This window comes from Camelus dromedarius, chromosome 19, assembly GCF_036321535.1.
Source record: "Camelus dromedarius isolate mCamDro1 chromosome 19, mCamDro1.pat, whole genome shotgun sequence".
Classification (NCBI taxonomy): domain Eukaryota; kingdom Metazoa; phylum Chordata; class Mammalia; order Artiodactyla; family Camelidae; genus Camelus; species Camelus dromedarius.
In genome coordinates, this window is record NC_087454.1 from 30,139,514 (window position 1) to 30,154,057 (window position 14,544).

A 14,544-nucleotide genomic window follows, 5' to 3' on the forward strand; every position below is an offset into this window, starting at 1 on the left:
CCAACCCTGGGACTCCAGGAGGCCTGAGAGACAATATAGCAAATGTTTAGGAGCACGGGCTTTGGGGCCAAACTGCCCAAACCTGAATCCCTCCTCCAAATTGAACCAAACCCTGTATCATCTTGGCAAAGTCCTTATCTCTCTGTGTCATGTCTTATTTATTTGGAAACTGTGATAATAATGGTAGCTACATATAAATTGTTGAGATGTAAATAAGTTACTGTATATAAAGCCTTAAAAGAGTATGAGCCATGCAAGATATTCTTCAAGTGTCAGCTATAATTATTCTCTTAAAATTCAGTTTAAGTATCACATCCAGCCCAACTGCTCTCCCCTAAGGCTGAGTTATGATCCTCTCCCCGTCATCCTTACGATGCTGTTTTGCTCATCCATTTACCACCTAATACACCCCAATGTCCTTTATCCACTCTATACCTCCAGCACTAAGCACAGTTACTACCATGTGCTGTATTGAATAAGTACTCTGAACATACAATGAATGAAAGCAAAAACACAAAGTAATAAAGGATAATATAAGGCACATAGTTTTAACGATAGGAAATACATAAACAAGCAGGACTGTCAAGCATGGTTAGAGGATTTACACTGGCTGAGAGAGCAGGGAAAGGCTGAACTACCCAGGGGAGCCCCCCCGGGGGTAAGGCAAAGTACATCAGAAGACAGTACCAATCTAAGACAATACTATCTAACCATTAGTGGTATTATATTCAGAAGATACTCTAATGACAATAATTTACTGAGAAGTCAGATAATATATTAACAGACTTTTTAGAAAATATTTATGTATAATTACTTATCTTCAGTTCCTAAAAAAGAGGTAAATATAAGAAAATATCCATCAGTAATACCTGCATTATCTTGTGTGGTGAGTCTCAGAGCGAAGGGTGAGATAGTTACTAAATATGCTTGCTGAAAGATTTTAAAGAAAAATCATACTAGTCAGCTGTTAACACCAGTACAGAGAAGACTGAAGTATGAATTATTTTTGTTAATAGCAACAATTTCTTATTCAAATATTAAAATACAATTATCTTTCTTTGGACAAATTCAGTCTAAATTTTAAAACTACTTGGGAAATATAAAGCCTCTTGCTTTCTCTTGTGGATGAAAAGGAAGACAAGCACTGAGCTAACAGCACACAGACGTGAGACCACGACTGTCCATCAGGCACAGGCTGTACCACATTGGCCGCCCTGCAGGCAGCTCTGAACTGCACTGTCCGAGGACCAAATGAATCCCTTCTGGAGAAGGACCAGGACATCGACGATTTCACAAAAAAGTCCGGAGTACGGAATAGAAAGGGAGAGAAAGCTAATATTTTTTTTTTGTATGTACTCTTCTGGGCATTGTTTTAAATCTCTCATCATTTAAACATCAACAAAAGTCCTGTAAGGTAGGTTATTATCTCTCTCTCCAAAGACAGGGAAAAAACTAAGTTTCAAAAAAATTAACTTGTTCAATGAAAGCCTCACTCGAAATTAAAAAGTAGGAATTATACCAGATCCCAGGTCTCCCCAATTCCAAACTCCTTCCACACTACTGTTTCAAATGTCAAAAGACAACAGTAGCGAACATGACTGCAGGCTTCCTCTGTGTACTAATGTATCCCACAATACAACATCCTCAAATCCCATTATGTCTTGCTACTCTCAGTTGACAAATGAGGAACCTGAAGGCCAAGAAAGTGAAGTACTTCACTCCTAGTCATACAGCAAACAAATCATGAAGCCAAGTTGCAAACCCAAGAAGTCTGACTCAACCATTAACTGCAAGCAAAACAGAAAAAGTAAGAAGGCTGGCCTTGGGAAGATAAAGCCTAACAGAGATACCATGGGCATTTTCCAGTCTAACTCCCACCTGAAACACTACTCTTCTATACGGAATTCTAGCTAGCAATGAGAGGCAGACAGATCTGGGCTCAAATCTTAGACTCACTACCTGTTAGCTGTGTGACCCTAGTCAATTCACATAACCTTTCTCTAATCTTTAGCTTCCTCATTTGCAAAAGAGATAAAGAGGCCCTACTCAGCTGACAAAGGGATGAGATAATGCATGAATGCTACATCTACTATAAGGGAACGAAACTTTATCTCATTTTAGCCTTACAATAATCTTTCAAGACGCATTATCATCACTTTTAGTGATTTAGGATAGCATCTCAGAGGTTATGTGGCTTACTCAAAGTCACACTTATTAAGCAATAGAAGAAAAATTCAAATTATACCCTTCAAAATTCAAAGATAACACAGCTTTCCTCTCATACCAACAGTATCACCAAGTAGAAAAGAGTTCTCAAAATACTATTCTCTTAGAAGTTAATCGGAACCACAACAAGATTATCAATTCATATAACCTTTCGGCAATCTAACAGCAATTTTGGACATACAGTATTTCTCCAGACTCTCTAGACTCTTTACCATCAGTAAAATATCATTGTTATGCAACTTCCCGTCAATGCTAACAGCCACGGAAAATCCACTGATTCTTGCCCCTTGCCTATTTCCCTGTGTAACAAAGATCTGCATTAAACATAACATGGTCAAAACTTTAGTGAGGCCAGAAACCACAAAGTCACAGTGGGCAGTGAGAGGCAGGTGGAGACTGGCAGCTGCTTCTCCTGCCAACCCTATTAACTGCAAGACTGTGGATAAGTCACTTAGCCTCCATTACTTCCATTTCCTCATCTCTCCTAGCATTACCGTGAGAACTTGCAATAGCATTGTAGCACTGCACTTATTTGCTTACATACATTATCTAATGGCATCCTTACAAAAGTCCAAAGGCGGGGGGAGTACTCTCTTAACTCTGTCTTACAGATGAAAACAGAGGTTGAGGTTCACCCAAAATCACACCATCCTGAAGCTGCCCTAGGTCCCAAAGATCTAAAGACATGATCATAAACATTCTATATATAGTCTCTTACATTGCAGGATTATATCTAGGTGTAGGCCCTCCTGACACTAAAACATAAAAAAAATAAAACAAAAAACCTTTGCTTTTGTTATTGAAAATACACACAGAATTACAATATGACCCAGTAACTCCGCTCCTAAGTGTTGTCAGTAGCTGGGTTTTTTGGGGGGTGTTGGGGTGGGGGTTAACGTAAGTAACTACTCAATGAGTATGGGGTTGCTTTTTGGGGTGATGAAAAAGTTCTGGAACTAGACAGTGGCAACTAGAGACTAGTAACCAGATAATTGTGCAACACTGTGAACATACTTAATGCCACTCTCTATTCTCATATTTTAAACATATACAAGGGAATACTACTCAGCCATAAAGAAAATGAGAATGAAATCCTGCCATCTGCAACAACATGGATGAAACTTGAAGGCTCTATGCTAAGTAAGAGAAGTCAAAAAGAGAAAGACGAGTATCTTATGATTTCACTCATATGTGGAATCTAAAAAAAACAAGACAAAGCAAATAAAACAAAGCAAACAAAACAAAACCAAACTCATAGATACAGAGAACAGATTAGCAGTTACCAGAGGGGATGGGGAGTGGTCAACTGTATGGTGACAGATGGTAACTAGACTTGTGGTTGTGATCACTTTGCAGTGTATACAGATGTTGAAATATAATACTGTACATCTGAAACTTCTGTAATAAAAATAAAACATTAAAAATAAATTAAAAACTAAAAAACAGTCAAAATGATAATTATTATGCATATCTGATGACAAATTTTAAATAGGAGGGAGAGTATCTTAAGTCAAGTTCCCAAGAAACAAAACTCGAAAATGAGAATTCTTTGTAAGTGACTGAGGGAGTGCTTTTCTGTAAAAAATTTTAGGAAGAAGATAAAGCAACAAGGCCAAGGGTGTTGCTAAAGTCTAGCCTGATCCCACGGTGAACTCTGGAGTCTAAATGGCACCAGGGAGTCATCCTGTCTTGAGACATGGCCGAGTCCCCATACTCCATAAAAGTCAGTCACTGGCTGCAGGCCACCCATCCACCCCCTGGGAAAGTGGGGCGCTTACTGTCTCAGGTACCTCTGGGCGAGGTAATTCCCAGCAGTGCTGTGGAGGAGAACTGTTACACCTAAGAGCTGTCAGTCACCAAGTCTACAGATGAGGAATAGGCAGGTACTCCATCCAGATTAAAAACATCTGGGTGGGGCTTCTATACCATTTACTACAAGGAAAGAACAGGAAACTGAGGAACGTATCCAGGATCACATACCAAGTATAACTGGAACTTAAAACCTATTTTCTTCACCTTGTAACTCAAACTTTTTTATTCCAGTTTGCATGTTAATCCCTTTTCTGTCACTACCTACTATCATGTTTATACTTCTATGTGGTACTTAACCTACAGTATTAAGTTGATTTGTGTGCTCTAAATAGTTCCTTCAATATAAATTCATTTGACCTGTGAATATGCCTTATTCAACCTGTAGTCCCACCAAAAACACAGAGCCTAATATATAATTAGTGTTTAATAAATGGTCATAGAATGAACAAATAAATGAATGATACTGAGCTTCTAAATTCCATGTTTTAAGACACTGTAATATATAAAATTGTTGTTAAAAAAGAAAAAAAGACACTGATTTCAGGTTTCCAGTCTGACATGTAAAGAGGCTAGAAGGCATCACATTTTCCTCAAGACAAGAAAAAAGTGAAACAAACTGAAAATCAATCCGTCTTCTTAGGTGGAGAAAACACTCCTGTGTTTCACCTCCCAGAGCCCCACCGGGTTTCATAGTGAATATCAGAAAAAAATCTACTCTAGCAGGGAGAAGGGGAAAGTAACTGTTTTGAAAAAGCCCCAAAATACTCTGTTGTGCTGAACAAAAGCTAGCTCTTAAGGGAAACCACTTACCAGAGCCTAACCAACATGCATTACACCAAAGACTAACTGCCCCTACGAAAGGGAGGCACTCAAGTCTAGCGGTCTCTGGTCTGTGACATGGGAGATGAGAAATACCCATCCCACCCTCAACTAGCCCTCCACATGAGAAAAGAGAAATGCTCAACCTCTGCTCCTCTAGCCTTCCTAAGACAATGTGAGCAGAGAAGATGGGAGAAGAGAAGCACTTATAAAGGTCACAGCCAGGCACACAGGCTCAAAAAAGACTAAAAACTGAATACAGAATTACAGAACACTTCCCATTCTCCAACCTCTACCAACACATCAATCAGCTTTTTCTATAACAACAGATTGCAGCTGCAAGACCCCCAACCTCAGACTCTACTTAAGAAGGACTCTCAAGGTAAACCCAAAGACAACAAAAGGAAAAAAAAAAAAAGAGACCCTAGAGGAAATTTTAGTCTCTGACATTATGACTACAGTAACAGCTGTTACTGCCTAATTCCTAGCCAGATAAACATAAAAACCTAACACTGAAGATCTGTCTATCTCAGTTTCTTTCACCAAATGCATTTGGACTTCCAAAAAATTACATGGCCAGCTAATCAGGCAAAATAGCAATTTGAAGAGACAAAACAAGCATTAGAATCAGAATCAGATATGGCAGAGATTTTGAAATTGAAAATAACTAAAATTATTTTAATTTTTTAAACTGGAATTATCTAAAATAGTCTGGAATTTAAAATTACAATGACTCATATGCTATAGGCCCTAATAGAACAAGCAGACATGTGAGAACAGATAGGTAATATAAGCAGAGGGATGGAAACACAAAGAAAAAAATCAAAAGGAAATGCAAAACAACAACAACAACACTATAGAAGAAATAAAGAATGCTTTTTATGGACTCAGCAGTAGATTGACATGGTAGAGGAAAGAATTAACAGAGCTTGAAAATATGTCAACAACTTCCAAAATTGAAAATTTAAAAAGTATATGAAAAAGAAATGAATATTGAAAAATTGTGGGAAAATTAGCACAAAAGTAACATACATGTAATACATGTAATGGTAATATCAAAAAGAAAAGAAAGAGCAAAAAGGAAAAAGAAATCTTTGTAATAATAATGGCTGAGAATTTTCAAAAACTAATGACAGACACAAAACCACAGATCCAGGAAGCTCAGAGAACACCCAGCAGGATAAATACCAAAATATCAACATCTAGGCATATCACATTCAAATTGTAGAAAATTAAACACAACTAGAAAATCCTGAAAGAAGTTAGGAAAACAAAAACCTTACCTATAGAGGTCAAGGATGAGAATTACATTGGACTTCTCTTCAAAAACTATGCAACTAAGAAGAGAGAGAAATTAAATATTTAAAGTGTTGAAAGAAAAAAAAACAAACACCAACTTAGAATTCTGTGTCCATTAAAATTATTCTTCAAAACTCAAAAATAAAGACTTTCTCTCTCTCTCTCTCTCACATACACACACACACACAAAAGCTTGGCATTACCAGTAAACCTGCCTCACAAGAATGTTAAAAGAAATTCTTCAAAGAGAAAGAAAGAAAGTCAAAACCACAGATCTATGTAAAGAAAAATAATAGTATTAGATAGAGGATGAAAAAGGTAAAATAAACTTAGTTATTCCTTATTGAACTAACAACAGTTTGTTCAAAATAATAATAGTAATAACGTGTTCAGCAATTACAGCTTATAAAGAAGTAAAGTGAATGACAGCAACACTATAAAGGAGGGAGTACTCTTTTATAAAGTACTTGGAATACTCATGAAGCCATATAGTGTTACTTCAAAGTGGACTTCGATTAGTTAAGCGTACATTCCAAAGTCTAAAATAACCCAAAAAAAAAAAAAAAACTTTTTTTAAAAAAAGTAAGTATAACTGATATGTTGAGAGGAAAGAAAATGGAATCATATAAAATGCTAATATAACACCAACTGGGAAAGGTATAAAAAAAGTGGAATACAAACAAACGAAGAACAAGAACAATGAGAGTCAAAAGTTACAAATATATAGATATTAATCCAACTATATCAGTAAACAAATGGATCAAAGAAAAAAACTAAGATAATGTCCATCAACAGATGACTAGATAAAGAAGATGTGGTATATATAAAACAGAATACTACTCAGCCACTAAAAAGAATGAAATAATGCCATCTGCAGCAACATGGATGGACCTGGAGTTCGTCATACTAAGTGAAGCAAGCTAGAAAGAGAAAGAAAAATACTATGTGATACCACTTGTATGTGGAATCTAAAAAATGGCACAAATAAACTTATTCACAAAACAGAAACAGACTCACAGACACAAAACAAACTTATGGTTGCCAGGAGGGAAAAGGGGTGGGAGGAATAATAAATTGGGAGTTCAGGATTTGCAGATACTACCTATGATATATAAAACAGATAACCAACAAGGTCCTACTGTATAGCACAGGGAACTGTATTCATACTTTGTAAATAGCTTATAATGGAAAAGAATGTGAAAAGGAATATATATATATATATATATATATACCTGTATCACTATGCTGTACACCAGAAATTAACACTACACTATAAATCGTCTATACCTCAATTTTTAAAAATTATAAATTTAAAAAAATTAAAATACTCAAAACATTTTTAAAAGATGGCTCTTTTTAAAAAATGACATTTATAAAGATTTAGCCAATTTAAGAAAAAAGATACAAATTACTAATATGAGAAATGAAAGAGGGAACATTACTACTTATCCCATGGACATTTAAAAGATAATAAAGGAATACTATGAACAACTCTGTGCCCACAAATTTGAACCCAGATAAAGTGAACCAATTCCTTGAACAACACAGGCTACCAAAACTCATACAAGGACAAACAGATCATCTGAATATGTCTAAATCTATTTCAACAATTGAATCAATAATTAATAACCTTCCTAAACCGACAGCATCAGTCCTAGATAGCCTCATTGGTAAATTGCAGCAAATATAAGGAAGAAATTCTCTGCAATGTTGTACAATCTAATCCAGAGGGAACACTTCTTAACTCATTTTATGAGCCCAGCATTACTCTAATACCAAAAGCAGACAAAGACATTACAAGTAAGGAAAAATACATAACATTATCTTCCATGAACACAGATGCAAAAATTCCTCCACAAAATATTAGCAAGTAAAATCCAATAATGTATAAAAATAAGTATTCACCACAACCAAATGGGATTTATTTGAAAATCAACTGATATAATCCATCACATCAACAGGCTAAAGAAGAAAGACCATATGTTCCTTTCAACAGATAAAGAAAAAGCATTTGACAAAGTCCTCCAACACCCACTCATGATAAAAATTCTCAGCAAATTAGCATTAGAGGGGAATTTCTTCAACTTGATAAAGAACACCTGCAAAAAAAAAAAAAGTCTACAGCTTACGTCATTCTTGATGGTGAGAAACGAGATGCTTTCCTCCAAGCTCAGTAACCAGGCAAGGATACTCCTTTTCACCACTGCTGCTCAATGTCATACTGAAAGTTCTGGCTAACGAAATAAGCCAAAAAAGAGCACACAAACAGTATAAATGTTGAAAATAAAGAAATAAATCTGTCTTTATTCACAGAAGACATGACTATGTGTAAAATCACAAAGAATCAACAAAAAGCTGGAAATAACAGGCAATTAATAGCAAGGTTGTAGAATACCAAGTAAATAAACAACGGACAATTACTTCCCTATACACCAGCAATCAATAATTGGAATTTTAAATTTTAAAAAAATACTATTTACCTTGGCATTAAAAAATCCTTACTTAGATATTAATCCAACAAATTATGCAGATCAGTATGTGGTAAACTACAAAACTCTGATAAAAGAGACTAAAGAATATTTAAATAAATAGAAAGATATTCTGTGTTCACTGACAGGAAGGCTCAATACTGTTATGGTATCATTTTCTTCCAACTGAATCTACAGATTCAATGCAATCCCAAAGAAAATCCCAGCCAGTTATTTTATGAATATCAACAAACTGATATATTGTATCACTGTAGCATAATAAAGCTACAGTAATCAAGACAGCACATGGTACTGGCAAAAGAAGAAACATCTAAATCAATGGGATAGAACAAAAAGCCCAGTAACAGACCCACAGAAATACAGCCAATTGATTTTGTCAAAGGAGCAAAGCCATGCAATAGTCTTTCCAACACATGGTGCTGGAATAACTGAACCTCTGAATGTAAAAGAAATGAACCTAGATACTGACCTTACATCTTCCAAAAAATTATCTCAAAATGGTTCACAGACCTAAATGCAAAATTTAAAACTATAAAATTTCTAGATATAGGAGAAAATCTAGATAACTTTGAATTTGGAAGGCCTTTGTAGATACAACACCGAAAGTATGGTTCATGAGAGAAAAAATTAAGTTGGACTTCATTAAAATAAAAAAACTTCCACCGTGTGAAAGATACCATCAAGAGAATGAAAAGACAAGTAACACTTTGGGAGAAAATATTTGCAAAACACGTGTCTGGTTTGGTGGCTCCTCACAAAACTAAACACAGAAATACTATATGACCCAGCAATTCCACTCCTAGGTACACACTCAAAAGAACTGAAAATAGGAACTTGAACAGAGAAGTGTATACCAGCGTTCAATTACAGTGTTATTCACAATAGCCAAAAGGTGGAAACAAGTTAAGTGTTCATCAATAAACGAACATATCAACAAGATGTGGTATATACAAAGAACTCTTAAAACTCAATTTTAAATAACAAAAAATTTAATTTAAAATAGGGAGAAAGATCTGAACAGATACCTCCCTAGGAAGATACATAGATGGCAAATAAGCATATTAAAAGTTGCTCAACATAATTTGCCAATGAGGAATTGCAAATTAAAACAATGACGAGGTACCACTACACACCTATTAAAAGAGCTAAAGTCCAAAGCACTAAGAACAGCGAATGCTGATGACAGTGTGGAGCAAGGGCAGCTCTCATTCATTACTGCTGTGAATGCAAAACGATACAGACACTTTAGACGATAATTTGGCAGTTTCTTACAAAGTTAAACATAGTCTTAGCAGACAATTTAGAAATCGCACTCCTAAGTATTTACCCAAATGAACTGGAAACTTATGTCCACACAAAAACCAGCACTCATATTTTTAGCAGCTTTATTCATAATTGCCAGAAACTGAAAGCAGTCAAGATTTACCTCAATATGTGAATGGATAAACTGCGGTATATCCATACAATGGAATATTTTTCAGCAGTAAAAAGAAATTAACTTTAAGCCACAGAAAAGACACACTGCTTTTAAATGAACACTGCTAAGTGAAAATCTTTAATCTGAAAACGTTATATTTTCTATGATTCCAACATATGACATTCTGAAAATGACAGTAACATAGAGAGTAAAACAACAGTTGCCAAAATGGTTAAGATGTTAAATTTTCTTACATGTATTTAACCAAAATTTTATGGTAATTTAGAGAAAAATGCCCTGTATGATAATGTAATTGCAGATATATAACATTATACAGAATTGCACAACATAAAGAATGACCCCCTAATATAAACTACTGACTTCAGTTTAGGAGATAACATATCAATATTGGTTCATCAACTGTAGCAAACATAGGGTCCCAATGCAAGATGTTAACAATACGGGAAACTGAGGGCTGAGGGAAGGATATAGAAACTCTGTACTTTGTTCTCAAATTTCTGTAAAATTAAAATGGCTCTAAAAAATAAAACCTATCAAGCTTTGAATGGTTCATTTTGACATTTCCAGTATTAAGCTTTTGAAAGATTTCATGCAGTAAATAACTATCCAACAATGCTGCCATATATATCAATTATATGGAATAAACCATAAGCTCTTTCAGAAACGTGAAAACTTCAGGATTCTTAATTTTTTAAAAAATAGACAGATAGCTATAATGAGGAGAATCCTAGAGATTTACAATAGTACAAAGAGAAAGCAAACTATAATGACTAAATCTGTATATATCCATTAATTTTTAGGCCAGGTTTTAATCTTCAAATGCATAAATATTAAGTATTTCCTTATCTTTTTAAACAACATATGTTTAATTAAATGTTCCTCTTGTTTGTTAAACTGCTACAACAGTGATACCTTTTAAGGTAGATAGGGCAGTCTGACTCCATATTAAATGACCCTGGAGGATGGTTTTTGAGTTTTTGTTCATTAGTATCTTCGTGTGTTTCCTTCACAGAGAGGCTATTCTCATTACTTACAATGACTTGTGTGTCTGTTTTAAAATTAAATGTTGGGGAAAGGGAAGTGGTGTAAAAACAATCATGTTAGAACTTCATCAGAAATGAGGGCAAGCAAGCAATGGCCAGAGCTTGCAGGGGAGAAAGAAGGGAGGACAACTGCTCCTTTATGATGAAATTATATGAGATTTATACAGTAATACTTTTTCAACTGATCCTTCCTTATTTGTGCAATAACTGGAATTGCTTAAAATAATCATGGATAAAATAAGGTGTTTATGAATTGTCAACTTTTGCCATCTCACTTATATATAGCTCATTTATTTAAAATCTTAAGTATTAATACACTAAAGGTCTCAAATTTAGATCAAAATATGGGTTCATCTGCACTTTACCAATAAAAAATAGTAATGGTTACTTCTCCTGCTCAGTTGTTGTAACCATCGTCATCACCCAATAAATAATAGTCACTCTAGCTAATGTAGGTGAATCCTCAGAAAGCTAGTTTACTTTGGATATCATGAACAGTGATGGATACAATAAATTTTTTGGAGATTAATAGCAAAAATAATTAATTTCTTTCTCTGCTCAGATTAAAATTCAAATATAAATGAAAAAAGAGGGGAAATAGCTCACCATAATCACTAATAAGATTTCTGTTAAATATTTTATGCTTGGGCATTAAATTCAGTGCAATCTGTAAAAGAAAAAATTTCTGTTCACAAAAAGTATAAGAATCTTACCATACTTCTTATTAGTAATAATGAACAACTAAGATAAATACTGAGATTTATGATAATTGGGGGACGGATTATAATCTAGATTATTTATTTGGATTCCAGCCTTATTCCTAAAAGAATTTTAGGATGCCTTATAAAATTATTCACAGTATGTAACAATTATGTTATCAAGATGGAACTTACACTACTCAATTCAAAAGACAGTCATGAAATCTGACAGATATGATCTTTCATACAACAATGAACTAAAGACAAAAACAAAAAAAATGGGGGGGGAACCAAGATGGCAGAGTAGCGAGACTACAGCTCACCCTCTCCCACAAATACACCAAGAATCACATCTACAAACCCACTGAATCGCACAGAACACCTACTGAACTCTATAGAGTGTCTCTCATTTTGAAATACAAGAGGATTCTCACAAAATCCGATAAACAACAAGTTTATACTGTATAGTACAGGGAACCATATTCAATATCTTGCAGTAACCTATGGTCAAACAGAACATGAGAACAAATGTACGTATGTACCCACGTGACTGAAGTATTGTGCTGTGCACCAGAAATTGACACAACATTGTAAACAGTACTTCAATAAAAATGTATTTTAAAAAAACTCAAAAAACCTCCAGATTTTGTACATACTTTAAGAAAAACTTCCATTATAATAAGTAAATTAAAAGTTTGGATCATTATTTCAAACTAATCTTGCCTGGTCTACTAAAGAGGCTCTCCACTAAGGCCACAAATCTCTCTATATAACAGTACAGAGGCAGCAGAACGGCAGGCCAACTGCCTGTGAGTGAATACACAGTTTTACTGAAACACAGCCATGCCCATTCATTTATTGTCTAATACATTAACTGCCTCTCTTTCAGACTATAGTGGCAGAGCTGAGAAGTAGACGGGGACCTTATGGCTCCAAAAATATTTACTATCGAGCGCTCTACAGAAAAAAAATGTATAGATCTTTGGTAGGGTGAGAGCTGACAACATAAATTCTAATTTACATATAGAGATACAGGTTTCTGCTCATTAAAATACTTCTTCAAAGCATACAATCTAATAGTATAAACAACTTAGGAGAAGTACAATTCAGTAGTATTTATTTAATGTGAATGAGCTTTTAAAGGCATTTTTATGTATTTTAGAAGCACCTAATTAAAAATAAACAAATGACATAAAATAAGATGCCTGTTTTGATTTTCTAAAAACCTCTAGCTTATTGGTCTAGACTTGAGTAACTATCATTCGAATGTGAAAATTTTTCAGATTGGCATTTTCAAAAATATTTTACCATTTCCAATTTATATTTGCCATGTATAAATTTGTGAAAATTAGCTGTTTTATCATGAATAGAATTCAATGCAAAAAATAAAACTATAAGCTAAAATCTAGAATTGCTGTGAACAGCCAAGGCTATTCATATTTACACATTTTAAAGCTATTTATACAAGTAAATGAATTTTCCCCAACTATCTAATTTCAATTTGAAATCAAACCCCCATACACAATTTACAAAATGCTTCACTTTTCAGAAGTTACTGTTTAAAGTGAAAAATAGTAAAATAAATGCCTAAAATTAATAGTAAAAAAAAAAAAGTTCCTTCACCAGGACTCATCAATTGTCCACATTTTGCCACATCTGTCTTATGTACATATGTGTTTAAGTATGGTACTGACTTCATGAAAATAACTCATCATGCACTCTCTTAAGAGTAAGAGTATTTTCCTATCTATGTACAATAGCTTTATCGCATTTAATAAATATTCCACAGAATCATTAATATCCAATCCATATTTGAATTTTCTCAAATATCCTAAAAATGACTTATGAAGCTTTTTTAAAATCTAGCATCCAATCAAGGTTCACATACATGGCCAATTTCTGAGACAAAGACCAAATTTTTCTTTAAATAGTCTTTTCGTGCATACTATCTTCTCCCTTCTTTCCATAAACTGGTTCTCTGGAAAAGCTGTGGGAACATACTTACCCAGTACTTTCCAGCCAGAACCATTCAGCAATGGAAAGGTACTGGGATAATGGTGGGGAGGAAACTGAATTTCCAGTTCTCTCGGGAGATTCTGTTTTCCTTATGAAAATATCTAGAATGAAACTGCAATCTTATCACAGCTGATTACATTTTTATAAATATATACTTAGCCAACATTCACTGATCAACATGTGAAAAGTCTTGTCACTAAGACCTGCCAGGATTTAAGAAATTAAGTTTTAATACTGTTATCATGAGTAACTTAAGAATCATGAATAACTATCTAAATACTATAACATTTTATTTAAAAACAAAAACCCTTTTTAAAAGTCTTAAGAGTGCTCTTTACTGGTCACTGAAAAAGCCAGTTTTAGAAGACAAAACATACTTTTTTAAAAAAATGTAGTCAATTTTTACACTTCACTAAGCTGAATAAAGTTTTAATCATCTCATAAAAAGAGTGGATAGCTTGCGTATTATGCCTATGCACTAAGAAACTGACTTCTTTAGCAATCTGTTTTGAAGCTTTCAAACTTTTACTAAAGTGTAAAACTTACATTTTGAACAATGCTTTATTATATCAATATTATAAAAATAATGTACTTCTGAATAACATGAACCACAAATTTTTTACTATTAATATAACTAAAATATATGAATATTTTAAAATTCTTTTCTAATTCATTTAATCTTAAAGTTCAAATTGGATCAATTT

At 34.1% G+C, this 14,544-nt stretch overlaps 1 protein-coding gene across 6 annotated transcripts in view; it reads right to left on the reverse strand.

The window, feature by feature from the left end:
- SUPT3H (SPT3 homolog, SAGA and STAGA complex component) overlaps positions 1–14,544 on the reverse strand; it is a 385,861-nt gene that overhangs the window by 315,007 nt on the left and 56,310 nt on the right. The window contains exons 2-3 of one of the 6 annotated variants that reach the window (XM_064476549.1): positions 8,286–8,390; positions 6,141–6,194 (exon numbers count right to left, since the gene is read on the reverse strand). The exons of 3 other annotated variants lie outside the window; for them this stretch is intronic. In XM_064476549.1, the coding sequence (XP_064332619.1) occupies positions 6,141–6,194; positions 8,286–8,290 (59 nt within the window). In that variant the 5' untranslated portion in view covers positions 8,291–8,390. The remainder of the gene's footprint in view (positions 1–6,140; positions 6,195–8,285; positions 8,391–14,544) is intronic. 2 more of the 6 variants (XM_031434603.2, XM_064476550.1) reach the window with 2 other exon arrangements.